Source organism: Corythoichthys intestinalis, chromosome 5 (assembly GCF_030265065.1).
Source record: "Corythoichthys intestinalis isolate RoL2023-P3 chromosome 5, ASM3026506v1, whole genome shotgun sequence".
NCBI lineage: Eukaryota > Metazoa > Chordata > Actinopteri > Syngnathiformes > Syngnathidae > Corythoichthys > Corythoichthys intestinalis.
The window spans coordinates 45,995,936-46,014,518 of NC_080399.1; the positions used below are offsets into that span (position 1 = coordinate 45,995,936).

Sequence of the window (18,583 nt, forward strand, 5' to 3'; positions counted from 1 at the left end):
GTATATAGCGGTCGACAGTCCATCTGAGCCAGCGTAGAGTTTGCAACGCACGGAGATATTTTTGTCATCTTTACTGGACGGATATGTGAAGTAATGGCTGTATCTCCAGTGAGCAAATGCAGCCGTTTGTTGTATCTCTCCGGCTCCTTTACTGTTAGCATCCTGATAGATAGCCAGGCTATGTGGCAGACGGCGTGCATACAGCGTGGTACTGCACGTGACCCGTTTTTTTCCCGATGAGAAAACGTGAGATGTGATGTCACTCGCAAACTCAAATGCGGTATTTTCTATTCAAATGCTCTTCGTACATGACTACAGTATTTTTCATTCTACATACAGTATGAGGCAAAAACAAAATTGTAACGCACAGTTACTGAGGAAACTAACTTTAATCAGATTACTGGCTTGGAAAAACTAACGCGTTAGATTACTCGTTACTGAAAGAAAGTAATCAGATTACAGTAACGCGTTACTTACGCGTTACTGACAACACTGTCCATAATTCACGTGGAAGCGTTCGACCGCAGTGTATGTCTTTTTGTGGCTTTCCGGTAACTTGTGGTGAGAGCATGAGAGAGCATAATTAAAGACACCATGATTTTAACGAGATATTATCACGTACTTACCTTGTTTCGATCCCAAAACTCTATAGCATGTATCACCGAGTGTCAAGACACAGCTGTGAATGGCCACAGCCGGACTTTGTGGGGATTTTATAGGTGAAACACGGTAATATTACAAGGGTCGCGATGCAGAAGTAAGTGACAACAAGAAGTGGTCGAGATTTTCTATTTCAAATATTTACCCTTTCAGGCGTTTTTTTGTTTGTTTTGTTTGTTCTTTGTTTGGATTGATTATTTATCATTTAAAATATCAGGGAAAATGTGATAGTAACAAAAAAAAAAAAAAAAAAAATACAATTAAGCGATAGTTATGAGGTACATATCCGTGATCTATTTACGGACACTATTTTTTTCATTGTGTTCATTTTGTTTAAAAGTTTAAAATATGCGAGTGAATAATTTTTAAGTTTTTTGTTGTTGCTGTTAAACTAAATATTAGACATCAATCAATGATTCTAAGCTAAAAATTACAGGCAGTCCGGGTAAAAAATATAATTAATTCCCTTCGTTTTATGGCTGGGTTGAAACAAAAAGCGGTTGTGCAGTGTCTGTAAACGTGGGTCTCCAGGGTAAAACAGACGAATTATAAAAATAGTCCAGGGGCATAATGCGCCATGAAACTGCTATGGCAGCACATAGACATATCAAACACAGCAGTTCTTTTGGTTTAAAACACTGCAGTTAATTTTAAAGAGGGGTGCAAGAGCAGAAACTGCTTTTTCAGCCTTGTCTGTGTTTTCTGCCATATACAGTATATATTTTTTAAAATCGATCATTAACCTATCTAAGTGTCCTTGATGACTGTCTTGACATTCAGTTGCCTATGTGGTTGATGACAGAGCCTTAACCATAGCTTGCGACCAGGGGTCGCGTTAACCGAATATTTTCCGTCGTTGACCGATTTTTTGAAACGGTGACGGAAAAAACTGAAGTCCACCTATCATTTTGACAGGTTGCAATTCACACCCCAGACCACAGGGTGGCGAGTGAGCATATTAATTAGCTATTGTCTCTCTTGATGCATGACATCGTTGGCCTTACTCTGAAAAATGTCAAGGCAACTGAGTGTCCGAAGTTTCTTCAAAAAGCCCCAAAACGACGATGGTGTTGATAAAAGAGGTGAAAAAACAGGGACTGCACAAGCGGGCACGCAATTCAAGTCCATGCGCACCAGGAGGAAGGTGTAAGACTCCGTTCAGGCCACAGCAGGTGAACTGTTAATTTCATTGTTCCATACGCAGCCTAGCTACTGGTGCCACAGTCAGCTGTTTTTGTCACTACAGAGAAAAAAGTTACATATTCATCTGCTTGATGTGTGATGGCACGGTGTGGATTCTCTGTTAAGCTTGTTCGGACAGAATATTAATTTAAAATGAATGAAAACTAAATACTATTGAATATGTTGAAGCGGTATGCAATGTTAAGAGTCTTGTTAGCTCGAATTGCTGTGTCCAGCCGCTGTAGCTCTGCTGCTGTCTGTGAACTCTCTATTCAAGCCGGAACGCGCGCGGCTCTTAAGTGTCTCTGTCACGTGACTGTGTCGTAGCTGCTAACGCGCTCGGCCAAATGGACACACAAGTACGGAAGGTGAATTATGACAAAAGAAGGGTCACCACAATGTCGTTATCATCATTTAAAAAATTTAAGTGACGGGTAAAAATAGATTATGACCGGATTTTTATGACCTGTCAGTCAAAATGACAGACAACGAAAAAGTCTAGCGCAACCTCTGCTTGCGACCTTACTTTAAGTCTTTGAAAAAGGGCACAACCCCCCCAATCCTTCTGAGTACATTGTGTCGGAATTCTAGGTGACTCTAGCACAGCTTTAAACCATCAGGTTTTTGCAAATTTAAAGTTTGAAAAAAGATGTTTTAAGTCACGACAACACAGTACATTCCTATGCAGCTCTATGATTGGTGTATGAGTTTTCTGATTTTGTGGTTTCGTTTTGCGATAGGTCCATTGGGTTCCATTTCCAACATAATCAGACCAAATACACTTTTTGTATATTTATCCCAAACGGCATGCTATCGGTATACTATCTGAATCGGCCGATACCACACAAAGGCGTATCAGAATCAGGTGCCAAAAAATGGTATTCGTAAAAACATTTTTTTAAACGTAGAATTCAAAGATGGACATCTTAAAAAGTGGGAGTTGCAGGAATTGATATAAACCTTCCAAAGTATATTGTGGAAGGACGTTTAAAGCAATAGGATGAAATCTTAATACGCACTTGTTGCCAAGCTGCTTAAGTGAGAGGGTAATTAATAAACCTTATGTTGGGATGTGTTCACAAATCTTTATAGTTGAGTTATATTGTACAACTAGCTGGCTCATGTCCATTTCCCTACAATGCAGCACTCTGTCATTAGGCTGATCAAGCGTACTCACAGTTGATCTGGCCCGCTGTCACACACGTTATAGGCATCGAGCTCAAATGCGTGCTGTGATGATATGTTGCTGGCTGAAATAAGATGTGCAAATAGATTTTAAATCAGCTGCTTATGCATTCTGGGGTCATGGTTCAGGCTACGCTTTCCAGAGTACTGTATAAGGAACCCTCTGCATCTCAAGAGAAAGTGGGGCAGAGAATGGGAAGAACTGATTATCAATGCATTCAAGAAAGGATAATTGCACTCATACTGGAAAAGCGGGGGCGGGTTGGATGTGGATATTGAAGCACTGCATTGCATATCTTCACAAGAAAAGTTAAGTCTACTTTAAAATCCACAAAGGTTTGGGCTCACATGCTTAAATTCCTTTGTTTTGATTGACATTCTTATTAAAATCACTTAAGATACTCTTTGTTGTCAAAGAGTGCACTTCTGCATCTTTCTCCAGCTATGGACATCTCCTTGGGTCAGGGAGCAAAAAAGGATGGTAAACAGTGAGAAGTGAATACCTTTCGTCTTTGCTGCATTTTGTCCTGGCAACAGGTATATCCAAGCTTTTACTGTATACTGACTTACTACGGTGAGACAGGAGACAGAGCGAGCAGGTCACGCTAATGGTCAGGTGTTTACTAAACTTGTTGTCAAACCTGTCCAGAGACTTCCAGCCTAAAGCAAATAAATACGCCAACATGCCTTCATATTCATTGTTACCAATACCAAACAGGTATGATGTCTGTAATGTGGTCACAGTGAGCATAATGCAGTCAAGAAACATGTCTGAATACCATTTTAAATAAGAAAAATAATGAGAACCTTCGACGTACATTTTTTTTTCTTTTACTATCATCGACATCATTAAAGCTGAATTTGTACTGCGTGTTTCAAGTACATTTGCATTTTTTTTTTATATAGCGCCATAATTCGCCTATGAGTAAAGGCAGACAAAATGAAGAGAAAGACATGAAATATAACTCTAAAAATACCAAACAGTCATCTGGGAAAAAAAGCGATACATATCTTCAATTATGACTGCAGCATGAACGGACTGATTTGATATACCGTGTAAATGCAAGCTTCATGTCATTGTCACTGTCAATACACAAGCGCTGCAGCTACCCAAACAATCCAAAGTTAAACTCATATACAGTTGTGGTCAAAGTTTACATACACTTGTGAAGAACATAATGTCATGGCTCTCTTGAGTTTCCAGTTATTTCTACAACTCTGATTTTTCTCCGATAGAGTGATTGGAACAGATACTTCTTTGTCACAAAAAACATTCATGAAGTTTGGTTCTTTTATGACTTTATTATGGGTTAACAAAAAAGTGATCAAATCTGCTGGGTCAAAAATATACATACAGCAACACGAATTAGCAATTTCTTGCGAGTGATTATTGACTTGAACAATCATTGACTTGAACAAGTCAAGAAAGTCACTTGGAGCCATTTCAAAGCAGCTGCAGGTCCCAAGAGCAACAGTGCAAACAATTGTTTATAAGTATAAAGTGCATGGCGCTGTTTTGTCACTGCCACCATCAGGAAGAAAACGCAAGCTATCACCTGCTGCTGAGAGAAAATTGGTCAGGAGGGTGAACATTCAACCGAGAATCACCAAAATGCAGATCTGCCAAGAATTAGAAGCTGCTGGAACACAGGTGTCAGTGTCCACAGTGAAGCGTGTTTTGCATCTCCATGGACTGAGAGGCTGCCGTGCAAGAAGGAAGCCCTTGCTCCAAAAGCGGCACCTTAAGGCTCGACTGAAGTTTGCTGCTGATCACATGGACAAAGATAAGACCTTCTGGAGGAAAGTTCTGTGGTCAGACGAAACAAAAATCGAGCTGTTTGGCCACAATGCTCAGCAATATGTTTGGAAAAGAAAAGGTGAGGCCTTTAACCCCAAGTACACCATACCTACCGTCAAGCATGGTGGTGGTAGTATTATGCTGTGGGGCTGTTTTGCTACCAATGGAACTGGTGCTTTACAGAGAGTAAATGGGATAATGAAGAAGGAGGATTACCTTCAAATTCTTCAAGATAACCTAACGTCATCAGCCCGGAGATTGGGTCTTTGGCGCAGTTGGGTGTTCCAACAGGACAATGACCCCAAACACACATCAAAAGTGGTAATGGAATGGCTAAATCAGGCTAGAATTAAGGTTTTCGAATGGCCTTCCCAAAGTCCTGACTTAAATCCCATTGAGAACTTGTGGACAATGCTGAAGAAACAAGTCCATGTCAGAAAGCCATCAAATTTAACTGAACTGCACCAATTCTGTCAAGAGGAGTGGTCAAAGATTCAACCAGAAGCTTGCCAGAAGCTTGTGGATGGCTACCAAAAGCGCCTAATTGAAGTGAAAATGGCCAAGGGACATGTTACCAAATATTAGCGCTGCTGTATGTATATTTTTGACCTAGCATATTTGATCACTTTTTTCTGTTCACCCATAATAAAGTCATAAAAGAACCAAACTTCATGAATGTTTTTTGTGACAAAGAAGTATCTGTTCCAATCACTCTATCAGAGAAAAATCAGTGATGTAGAAAAAACTGGAAACTCAAGAGAGCCATGACATTATGTTCTTCACAAGTGTATGTAAACTTTTGACCACAACTGTATAAGGCTCGCTGTAAACCTTAACTACAATGGAAAATTGGACAATTAATTGAATAATTAACAAGCATTGGTTTTATTAGGAATTATGACTTCGTGACAATTAACCAAATAAATTAAAAGATAACATCAATTTCACAAAAAATCCTAAACAGTAGATAGGCTTCTGCACTTCTTTCTGCCTTGATTGACTGCAGAGGACCAGACCAAGATCTTTAAAACGTGATGACTATTCAAAGACATGTCTTGAGTGTTACAACACTATAGCCCAGAGTAAACTTTGTACAGGGGTACCTCTACATACTGAGTTAATTCGTTCCAGGATCGTGTTTGTAAGTCGAAATGGTCATAAGTCGAGCAGGTTTTTCCCATAAGAATACATTATAATTTTATTAATTCGTTCCACAGCCCGAAAACCTACACTAAATCTTTAATAAATACTGCTGGTACAATTACAAATGGCAATTAATTATTGTTAATAGGAACCAGAATAATAAAATAATAATAATACCTGTAATAACGGGTTCTAATGTGGCGTACGTATTTGTCGTGCTGTACCTGAACGCACCGCGTCACTGACGTGACAGAGAGAGGTAGAGGTGCTGTTGAGATAATACTTTCTCTTTTAATGTTTTGTTGAGAACACCGTCCACTGCGGCGGACAGTAGGCGTGTTGTGTTGCACAAGTTGAATGATAAAAACTTGACGAAGCTGGCGATTTCTTTGGCGATGTTACCACAATAATAATTGTCACCTTAACTTATAAAGGTTTATAAAGAGGTCTGAGGAGGACCGTGGAGATAGTAGACATTCTAAGGCCGTATTGTTGAGCCAGTTCACGGAGACGCACCCTACCCTCATATTTTTCTATCATTACCATCTTCATTTCAATGCTAAGTATCACCTTTTTCCTTGTTTCACCACCTGCACTAACCTTCTTGGAACCTGTGTTGATTTCTCCAACAAGAAAATCCACCATGTGACCGCCTGCGGCACTGTCATGTTGTCGTATTTCGAGCATGTCGTCGGATGTAGAAACAAATGGCGAGTCAGATTTTACATCGGATGTCGAAAAGATCATGTGTCAAAGCAATCGTATGTCAAGGTACCTCTGTATATGCGACACTTGAAATGTACTGTATATTTAAGCAAGTAAAGGTGCACCGATCAATTTGTTGGTCGAAAAATATCAGGATCGGCAAAAATTGAGATGGGCAGGACAAGATTTCAAAATTTGGTGATGGGTCAAAAAAATTGTAATCGGTGCACCCATTGTAACAAAACATTAAATATCTGATAGAGCCCCTTAAATGGCATTGGGTACTTGGACATGAGGTGTAAATCCAGACTGTGTTTTTACTGTGACCTGATCCACTCTAAAAAGTGATTGGTTAATCGACTCTGAACTCAGTTACCTCATTCACCTTGCATCAAAACAATTGGAGATGAAATACTATCATTGAATAAACACAGGAAATTAAGTAATGCATACCGTTGGCCATGCTGCGTCATGTCGATGGCCCTCCTAGCCGGCACAGGTGAGCCTCCATCAGTGACACTGAGGACCTCCATGGACTTCCTCTCTGGCCTCCGTTTGCCGTGTCGGTTCAACATGGGAGAGTCGACCCGTTTCTTTGGAGGATCTGTGTTACAAAGAGCCGGACATCTGTCGTCAGGATGAAGTTACACTATGCACCACACTTCTGATTCTTCTGAGTGACATTTAGAGTTACCGTATTGGCCCAAATATAAGACGGTGTTTTCTGCAAATAAGACTGAAAAATTGGGGGTCGTCTTATATTCGCGGTCTAGACATTATACTCATTCACGACGCTAGATGGCGCCAGATATCATTGAAGCGATGTTCTGTCATGACGGATCTCAGCTACTCTCAAGTTTAACCAGTTTGCATTATTTTATTGCAATGTTTTTCCTTATTCAGATTTGTTTCAAGACTACAGTTACAGTTAGACTTCACTTTGATGGTTTTAATGCTGTTATTGCAATTTTCTTTTATCACAATAGATTAGGTTTATTTACATTTCAAAAACCAGAAGCCATTCATTTACGAATGTGATTGCACTTTAGTTAACATATTTAAAGGTTCAGATATTAAGATTTGAATGAGGCAAAATAACATGCTTTTTCTCTCAAATATATTGTTATAATCACTTGTTTCAGATGTACTGTAGTTATTTTCTGTATAAAAATTAATTTGGTGTTCAAAAAGTCTTTTTTCAAACTTGAGTCTTGAAAAAGACGGGGTCGTCTTACAATCAGGGCCGTTTTATATTCGGGCCAATACGGTAATTGCATTCAGTTACTACTAATAGTGATGAATATTGCTTCCTCCCAAACCTTCAACTAATGACCACATTTTGATTGTATTACATTCAATGAGGAGGGGATCCATTAATTAAATTTGTTATAATTTACCAACTCCCTCATAGCTTTGTGACTCTAGTTAGCTAGGTGCTGCCCCCCCAGTATAAATTTATATTACACTTAATTGCATACGTAATTGCATTTTTTTTTTTTTTTTTAGTCAAGACCAATACTGTATTTACATTGTGTGCATGTATGTTGACACGTTTTTGTATGTGTGAATGTTAATTGACAGACATTTAAAGTGTATATACTGTATGTGAATGGGTAAATACTAAAATACTATTTGCGCAAAAATCTATTTGCCAAATAGATTATTAAATTATGTGTATCTGATCGTGACTGGTGTTTCGATGTTGCATGTGAAGTAGACAGGTGATCAAATTACATACTCTATGTGACTGGTAGATACTGTATATTATGTGTGAACAGTGTGAATGAACAGACAGTCTTATCATAGTGTACAGTATATGAACGGACAAATATTTGCATTGTGTGTGCATGTAAATAGATTGATGGTTACATTCGATACTACGAAGTATGTGAGATCCATAGCTAGAATTGACTACATTACCTAAAACTGACAGACACATGGATTGAGGTAGGGAATGTGATATGTGTTGGTAGATTTTTCATGATGAGATCTACACCAGAATGTTTTTTTTTTCTAAAGGACAAAAAAACAACTTTGCCCTATTTCTAAGTCTTTTCACTGTCAACACTATGCATCCAGAGTTTGTATCATGGTAATAAATAAATAAACAAAACAACTGCTGTGACAATCCACCTCTGTGGGAAGCTGATCCAATTTCTTCCGAGAGCGGATGACATGCTATGAGATTGTAAAACAGCAGATTTCAAAAGTTAGAGCATGACCAACGTAATGATCTGCTAATGAAAAAGTGGAAAGCAATCTACGAGCAGCACAACTTGGAATTGTTGAAACATATTTTATGAACTTTCTCTGGCTTTGCTATTATTTATAGGCTGCTGAGCTGCATTATTTATCGGTACTTTCTGTCTTTTGTGTTTGTCATACCAATCTCGTTGCGAGGGGGAAGGTTCTGGTCCTCTTGACTGGGGTACCTCTCTTTACGGTCCAATAACAGGAAATAGATCATCTTTTCTTGGTTATCACTGCAGAAAGGGTACATAAAAAAGCTTCTGTATAAATACTCAAATACAATACAATCAATGTTGCGACAGATTCATTGAAAAAGTAATTTCATTACTGATTATGCCTCAAAAAAGTAATCTAGTTACTTTATTGTCAAACTAAGTTACTTTAAAAGTAATTTATCAGTTACTTTTCACCAAGTTTCTCCCTCAACATGGGGATGACAACAGAAAAATATTGTCATATGTAGTTGACTTTCCGATCATTGAATTTACAGGGAAAGATCAGAATTTTTCACATTTTCAATTAGTTGGAGTTGATTTCAAACACCATTGACTCTACTAACTTAGTCACTCTGAAACCACTGAAACTAACAAATAACTGACAAACTGCATGGAACTTGTTGAAATCAACTCCACCGACTAATTAAACTCTGCTAACTTGAAGATTAAACCTAATGTCAAAAATTCTGAATTTCGGGTTAGGGTTTAGGGTGAACAGCATATTAGTGCTAATGCAAATTGACTGTACAATAACCAACAACACACAAATGAATTGCACAGTGCAATAAACACTAGGTCGGGGCGGGCGCGGCTACGCGCGCACAACCCGGAAAGTAGGCCGTACAAATGCGCGGTCAGTTGGGCCACAAAACGGGGCGGTAACATAGCCCTTTACACTCAATCGGACTTATAACACATCCCAAAGTGCTAAACGAACACGTGATGTAAAAAATGATCGCCGACTTTGTGAGAATGAGCGAAAGCGACGACAATCCACCGTTTCAACGGAAAAGCTACGAAACGGCCGCGCGTGTACTGGCTCCAATCTCTGGAACCCTCCAGAATGTAGGAAAAATACTCACGTTCATTCATGGACACACACACATCAACATTCCCTTGCACATCTCAACAAGTGGCTGCACTCGGCTCGAATGTGTAACAGCACTGGGACACGTCAGTCCCAAAACACTTAGCACGTGTGACTCGAGACCAAAACAGGAAGACCTATGAGCGGTTACCATGGAAACGAACAAGTAGTGGGAACTTTTCTAACATTTCCTATTCAAAATGCTTTTCATACATGACTACAATGTTCTTCCTTCTACATACATTATGAGGCAATAACAAAATAGTAAAGCACAGACACTAAGGAAACTAACTAATCGGATTACTGGTTTGTAAAAATGAAAGCGTTAGATTACTCGTTACTAGGGATGCAACGATACAGTTAAGTCACGGTTCGGTACGATTTATGAGATGAGGGACACGATTTTCGATTCGATTCAATACATTTAATGCTCTGAAACAAAAAATACAAGTGTTATTTTTTAAATATATATTTTTATTTTGCTATCAAGCAAAAATAACAATGCCATCATATAAAGATGCATTACAGTGCATTATTATATGTGCTTCTTACTGATCTGAAGAAATTTTGTAAAAAAGTGCTGAGAACAATCTTTACTGTTTGGAAAGTGAGGCGGAGCACACTGTTGATTGCTACTGCTCTCTTAGCAGGTATGTTTACCACATGAGCAAAACATCTTATTTGTGGTCCGAGTCCATCTGTGTTACGTACTGAATTAACAATATTTGCAGCATTGTCTATTGTCACTGGTATGGATTGATTTGGCCTGCTTAACTTCCATTCAGTCATGGCGGTTTTTAATTCATCAATGTAGCATACGGACTATGCGTCCCATGATCCCTCTGGGCTCACACAGCCAATGGCATGGGACTTGTGGGGGATCTAACGTAGCAGATCTAGGTTGCTCTTTGATGATATCTAGTGTGCGCACGAGTGTTGTCGGGCATTAAAAAAGTTAACAAACGCCACATAAGTCACGTCTGCTCATTACTGCACAATACCAGCATTTGACAATCGACTTTTATAAACAGGACGAGTTTGAAGTACAGCACTCTTAATTTGCCACTCATTGTTCACCATGTAACCGTGAGTCAGCACTCTGTGTTCCTGGGTCTTAAAGAGCATATGACACCAGAAAAAAAGTCTTAAATGGCATTATTATGTGAATTAGAATCATATTTTGAGACGATTCGACTATATACAACAATTTAGCAAAGCGCAGATGACGAGAAATTAGTCTTTTAATCTGCGGGTTAGCCACGCCTACCATTATAGGGCTTTAGCGTCCCCAACAGGTGGATGACGTCAGCGGTAGACTAGGCTCATCGGTTTTACTATTCAGCCCATTGAGGGGGAATTGTTCAGAACGAGGAAAACGCGACGAAGAGAGCTGCAAAATGTCATTGTTTCAGTCTCTCTACTCCCAATATTTTTACAGGATATTCTTTTTATCCAAGTATTTTTCCCCAATAGCTATATAAATGGCTTGAGAAGGACCAGTCAGCCCGTCGAGGGGGAACTATTCACAATGAGGAAAACGCGACGAAGAGAGCGGCAAAATGTCATTGTTTCTGTCTCTTTACTTCAATATTTTTACAGGATATTCTTTTTACCCAAGTACTTTCCCCAAATGCTAAATAAATGGCATGGTCATGACAAATAACAATCTTGTGCTAAATGGAATATAAATTAATAAAAATCCATTTATTCAAGACGAAATGGCAAAATTACTCCATAATGGTCAAAACAGTCGACTTCACCTTTACTGTCACACCTCCCGAACGATATTTTATGACACCTAAATCGGACATATGTAATTTCCCTTCCCCGGCTTCGGAGAATGTAAACAGACCAGAAGGAGTGACAGCTAGTCGACATGCTAACCCGAACCGAGGGATGTTTCAAAGTCTTCGAAGTGGAAAATCACACATAACTAGCCTGGATTATTTGACATGACGACCCGGTTGTCGAGTTTCTTTGCGGATCGGCAAACCGCCCGGCGGAGAGCAATTTACAGTTCGTTCCCTGGAGGAGGGTGGCTGGAGTTGTTGTGTAGCTAACGCGCTAACAGCTAACTGCTAATGAGCATGAGGATAGCTTTTTACATGCCTATCAATGATCAAACGTAAGTAGTCCTTTATTTAAAGGAATTTTATAGTGTTTACTTTGTAATCACTGTATTCGTATTTGACATAATACAAAACAAGATGTTTACTCACTTCCTTTTAAGTCCAATGGTCCCACAGTAAATATCCACGGTGAATGGGAACCTTTTGAAACTCCAAAAAGGCGCATACGCCTCTCCCGCATACAGAATGATTTTTCTGCAGCCGTTTGGCTGGCGTGATGCAAAAAATAAAAGTATTAATCCGCAAAATCAGCTGAATCCTTCGTCCTCATACACAACAGTACACTGTATAGTGAAGAGAACGTCTTCTACCGTACACGTCACAGCGCCCTCCTCCTCAATGCAAGACCGAAGCCGGAAGTCACTCATTTTCATGGCGCGGGATTCAAAAAACTAAATAAATATAGCGATCGCTTCCACACACATCCAAGCGGTCCATATCATTCAGGGGCATAAAATACCGCGTGTATTATGAAATAAACATGCTTTTTTGTGTCACAGGCACTTTAAGGTGTCTGTTGTCAAAGCGATGTTATTAGTAGCAGTTAAGTCGGCAACAATATAGTGGCGGACTTTATTGTACGTATCCGTAAAGACAGTCATTGTTAAATATATCAAAGTGGGGATAGCATATCAGCTCACCCAAACTGCTGCCAAACAACGGATCTGTACAGATATTGAAGGTGGCAAGTCGCCTCCTTAAGTTTCTGTCTTTCCTCACGAGCAATGATCCTCGTGCGCCACAGCTCCCACCTTTCAGGCAGTTTAGTGGAGGAGGGGGGTTGCTAGCGGCAGAGTTTGGTTTTTCAAGGCAAAGCTGCACCTGACATTTTAACGGGAGAGACGACAAAAATAAATTCGGAAAATACATTTTGGGAGCTTTTCATTTGGATCGAATGTTTTTGCGTATTGAATCGAAGAGGGTGTATTGAACGGTTCAATATAAAACCGAGTAGTGTTGCATCCTTACTCGTTACTGAAAGAAAGTAATCAAATTACAGTAACGCGTTGCTTAGTAACGCGTTAGTGACAACGCTGAATACAATACAATACAAAAAATTATTAAACCCAAAACAAAAGTTGACACAGTAGTATTTGTATTAGTTTCTTTACTCCTAAAATGTGTTCGTCATTGAAATAAACATTAGTTGTAACACAATGCACTAGAGCAAGGTTTAGTTTGGACACATTGGTTTACGCACAGACAATAGTTTATGATGTTATTTTATACTTAATGTATGGATATATTGCATTGAAAAAGAATCCAGTATACACCATTGCTGCTGAAACATTGCACATTTTCCCATTGTGAGACTACTAGATGCTATCTTACCTAAAAGATTTTATGATATTGGACATACTGTACATACAGTGTTACAAGTCTTTGGCTTGCAGTTGTATGGATCCATGAAAGTGCATTTTGAGTGAATTGGAACAACATCAAATATCTTTTTTTGGCTCTGGGCCATTTCTTTGCAATGCAGAGCAGCAAGGGTTTTAACTTGTCTGATAAAAGCAGACTGCAGAACAGCAGGAGGCAAAGTGAGGAAGACCTGCAGTTTCAGCTTAAATGAAGCACGGGGGAGGAACGCATATTAAACATTTTTACCCTGTCCTGGACTATTACTGAATTCTCCTGGGAGAATGGACAGAAGAGTTAGGGAAAAGGCTGACAGTGGTTTGCATTAATTGTGTCGTTGGCATACAGTATATATATTTTGATGGTGCCAGGAATTTTAATGCGATAATTTCATTTACCGTTATTAATCAACCAAGCACAAATAACAAAAAGTCATATCACATCACACTTTGTGTTCATGCACACCAGACAACAGTTCAATATTTTTCAGGGCCTTAATTCCACTGCTTGAGATTACTAAAACAGAAATTAATGCTTGAAAAGAGCCAACTTTGATTTAAGCCTTAAACTAACAAGGCAATGGCAAGTAAACATTGTATTTTCAAGTTTGAACTGCATTCCAATGATACACAAAAACATTCAAATGAGTTAAAATTATTTGTTTGTTTTGTAGCCCAATTGAAAATAAGTGTGTATGTTCATCAAATTTAATCTTTGTTTATTTGACGTATATTTTGAGTAACGATAACCAACCGCAGGTGCTTGACTTTAACATTAAATTCAATTGTCATAAAGTGACTAATTGTTTTGTGTTCACTGAGAATTTCATAAGAAGCTTTTAAGTTGTGCAATTTATGTTTATTTGTCAACCAAAATGTATCTGAACTCATTAAGCAGATTAAACTGTGATTAATTTGCAGTCACTAATGATCATGTCTCAAACCCAATTTTGAATAAATAATGCGATGAAAGGAAAGGATGTAATTGAACTCTGACATCCCAAACTGACAGCTACATGAGATTTCAGAAGAGCACAGAAACACCTATTATATCGCCCCCTTTTACTTGCTCTTCCATTTCTCACTGCCCTTTTCCCAACCCTCTGTTAACATTCGAAAGTGCACTCACTCATCCGATAGGAGGTCTTTCAGCAGTTTGTTCTTGTCTCTGAAGCAGCCCAGAGAGTGCATGCTGTCCAGGACGTCTGGGTCGATGTCATCTGCCGAGGGGAGGCTGCGTATGGTCACCTTCCGCGGCACAGGCTGCTCAGGCTCTGGCTCATTCTTACCCCCTCTGTGAAAGCACAAATACATGAGTTGGAGCAGATCTACAACTTGTCAAAATAAAACTCTTTGTCAGAGACTAAACTGAGCATTAATATCTTAAATAAGAATTAATTACAGATCTTGTATTGACACACAACAGTTTCAACATTGAGTTAGCAGGCTTTACTATTCAACTGCCGATAAAACATCCTGGCCTCATTATTCATTTATTTATTTATTTTTACACTTTCTTTCCCATGTTGAATCAACCTCTTAATATCTTCCAACTAAATTAATAATATGTGAAAAAAACAGTGTGAAAAAAATGGCCTTAATGTATTTCTTTATGTAACAGCATGTACATTGACAAGATAATGCACAGTAAATGAGTGGTCTTTTCAGCACCACAAGTTTAAAGACCTTTGTCAGACACTGGTAAGTAGTGGCGTGCCGAAACATCGATTATTAAATTCATCGAGATTGGACACGTGACGATTCGATTATGATTCATTAATGTTCAAAAACGATTATTTTCCAAAATACTGAATCTTAATGACAGGGACACTACCACTGCTCGCGGAATGAAAATAAATGACATGCCTGCAGCCTGGACACCTAAAAGAACACACAAGGTGAGCGGAAGGTCCTGAGCGAGATTTACTGCACAGGAATAAAACTTAGCGTTTGGAAGCATTTAGTTTTTTATCAACATGACAATGGAAAGGGCAGTGACAAAAGTTACGCCACGCATAGAATTTGTAAAACCCTGATTAAGTACATCACTTACTCGCATTATATGTTAAGAAATTTGATGTTCTAGAACAGTGATCACCAACCACCCGGCCGAGTCGGTACCAGTTCGTGGCGCATTTGCTACCGGGCCGCAGAGAAATAATAAATCATTTGTTAACGACCGCAATCTGGCCTGTGCCTCTTGACACATCAATATGCCTGTCTACTCTATTGACTAATCTGAGTAGAAATTTGTGTACGCCGACATGAAGTGGCTGGCCGTCATTACTGGGGTGTTTGCAAACCGATAGGAGCCTAGTGTCAGTCAATGTAAAGAGTAACGTTAGCTGCTGTTGGCTGTGTGCTGCGGGCGGCGATGTCTTTGGACAGCTTTTTTACGGGAAAAAGGCCACCTCCTGAGCCAGAAGAGGAGCCTACAAACAAGTCCATTCTGCATAATATGTGGCTAAAAGCCAGCAAATGACGCAACAAAAGCGAATGCACTGAGAGTGTCATACCTCGTGGCAACTGTATTGCTAAAGTCAAGAAACCTTTCACGACTGGAGAACAATTCTTATGCCAAGGATATTTGCCATCAATCTTTAGGAGAGGCAAAAAGGTTGATTCAGCATATGGTGAGTTACAATTTCCCTGCACTTAATATTCGTTTTTAGCCCCCACGTGTTATTTTATAGTTACTGTAATTTAGGGCTGAACGATATTGGAAAAAACTTACATGGTGATTTTTTGGGGGATTGCAATATATATTCTATATTGCAATATATGGCGGAAAACACAGACAAGACTGAAAAAGCAGTTTCTGCTCTTGCACTCCTCTTTAAAAGAAACTGCTGTATTTTAAGCTAAAACAACTGTTATGTTTGATAGAACAATATGTCTATATGCTGCCATAGCAGATTCATGGCACATTAAGCCCCCGAACTATTTTAAATTTGTCCATTTTACCCTGAAAACCCCCGTTTACAGACGTCGCGCAACCGCTTTTGTTTTAACCCAGCAATAAAACAAAGGTAATTAATTATATTTATTATTCAAAATGTCTGTCGTTTTTAGCTTAGAATCCTTCATTGATGTCTCATATTTCATTTAAAAAAAAAAAAAAAAAAAAAAAAAGACTTAAAAAATTATTCACTCACATATTTTAAACTTTTAAACAAATTACGTCACAATGAAAAAAATGGCGTCTGTAAAAAAGTCACGGATATCTACCTCATAACTGTCGCTTAATTGTATTTTTTTTTTGTTAGTGTCACATTTTCTCCGATATGTTAGATGAAAATAATTGATCCAAACAAAAAAAAGTTGAAAAAAACGTTTAAAAGGGAAAATATATGGAAAAAAAAAAATCTCCACCACTCCTTGATGTCTGTGATTTCTGCATCGCGACCCTTGTTATATTACCACGTTTCACACATTAAAAACCCCCCAAAATCCAGCTTTGGCCATTCACAGCTGTGTCTTGACACTCAGTGATACATACTACGTGGAGTTTTTGGATCAAAACAAGATAAGTATGCAATAATATCTCGTTAAAGTCATGACGTCTGTACTTCTGTTCTCGTGTGCTCTCACCTCCAGATAGGGTTTTGCTGTTTAAAAAATATATTTAAAAAAAAAATTGCCCTCCTGCTCAAAATTTTTCTTCCCCCAGAATATTGAGATTTTAAGCTTTCCAATGATGTATCACACATGCATATCGGACAATTTTGAAAGTTGGCTAAATTGGGGGTCTCAGAGCGGAACTTCAGGTCACCTGAGTGTTTTCCGCCATATGCATTGTATTCATTAGAGATCTCGCGATCCGATCACATGATCGGAAATCATTTGTTAGAGCATCGGAATTGGGTGAAAAGGGTTTTTAATTAAAAAATATTTATTTATGCTTTTCTGCTTCATGCTCGTATTTTGTCGTTTTTGTCACCAGTGCAGCTGACGTTTGATACTTAAAGTTAACGATATTGACAGGTTAGTAGCTTTGATCTGGCCAGAGACGACTTGGTAGTTCTATGATCAAAGGCACAAATGCGTTAATCGTCGTTAAGCTTGGTACACAGTTTGAAGTGTACTGTGGGAACTCATTCATTGTGTAGGTAAAAGCCTGTTCTAGGCAGCCTGAATGTCCCCCCCAAAAAAAATCTATTTTTGATCAGGATTCAGTATCGGCAGACACTCAAAATCAGGTGACTTGGACTCGGGTGCAAAAATATGAGATCGGGACATTCCTAGTATTCATATACTACCGCTTAATCCAGGTTAAAGGGGTTCATCTGTGAATGATGAAGATTAGTGCATATATTAGTAAAAGGGGATCCAGGAAGCCATGTCACTGCATAATTGCTGCTTTTATGATGAAAAACAAAAGTTTACATTAAAAAAAAAATCGCACGTTGTGCGATGGCACTATTGTGCACTCGCACATTGTGATGGCCATGTTCAAACGATATATTGTGCAGGCCTACTGTAATTTTCTGCCACACATTGCCGATCCGTGAAAAAAAGCCCACATTACACTGGTCCGTGGTCCAAAAAACAGTTGGGGACCACTGTTGTAGAATATCGTTTTTAAATCTGTTTTGATTGTGGATAGCAAACTGCATAGTTTGTTGAGGGATTAATGCTTCTCATTGAAAATTTAAAGGGCAAAACACATGGCAGGTGACGTCGCTCGCGTACATTTTCTATGGAACGAGCGCGACGAGGCAAAAATCGCCAACCTTCTTGCGACGAAGCACCACGCGACATCGGTGCATGTGAAATTTCTCGCTCCTTCTTGTACCTTCTTGTGAAAAAAAAGCAGCTTAAGGGCATATTTGTGCTGTAAGGGCATGGTTCCACCGTTCCTTGTGGATCATTAGGTGATTAGAAATAAAAAGTAATGGACATAAATTTGTCTGGCTACTTTAATTAACGAATACTGACAAATATACCTTGTTTAAAGTATGAAGGAGCCACATACAGTGTATCACAAAAGTGAGTACACCCCTCGCATTTCTGCAGATATTTAAGTATATCTTTTCATGGTACAACGCTGACAAAATGACACTTTGACGTAATGAAAAGTAGTCTGTGTG

At 38.9% G+C, this 18,583-nt stretch overlaps 1 protein-coding gene across 5 annotated transcripts in view; it reads right to left on the minus strand.

Moving 5' to 3' along the window:
• The window catches only part of LOC130915895 (serine/threonine-protein kinase BRSK2), a 358,279-nt gene that overhangs the window by 33,936 nt on the left and 305,760 nt on the right, over positions 1-18,583 (minus strand). For 3 of the 5 annotated variants that reach the window (XM_057836083.1, XM_057836081.1, XM_057836085.1), the window contains exons 10-13: positions 14,623-14,787; positions 9,059-9,156; positions 7,127-7,277; positions 3,531-3,596 (exon numbers count right to left, since the gene is read on the minus strand). In XM_057836083.1, coding sequence (XP_057692066.1) covers positions 3,531-3,596; positions 7,127-7,277; positions 9,059-9,156; positions 14,623-14,787 — 480 coding nt within the window. The remainder of the gene's footprint in view (positions 1-3,530; positions 3,597-7,126; positions 7,278-9,058; positions 9,157-14,622; positions 14,788-18,583) is intronic. The other 2 variants (XM_057836082.1, XM_057836086.1) reach the window with 1 other exon arrangement.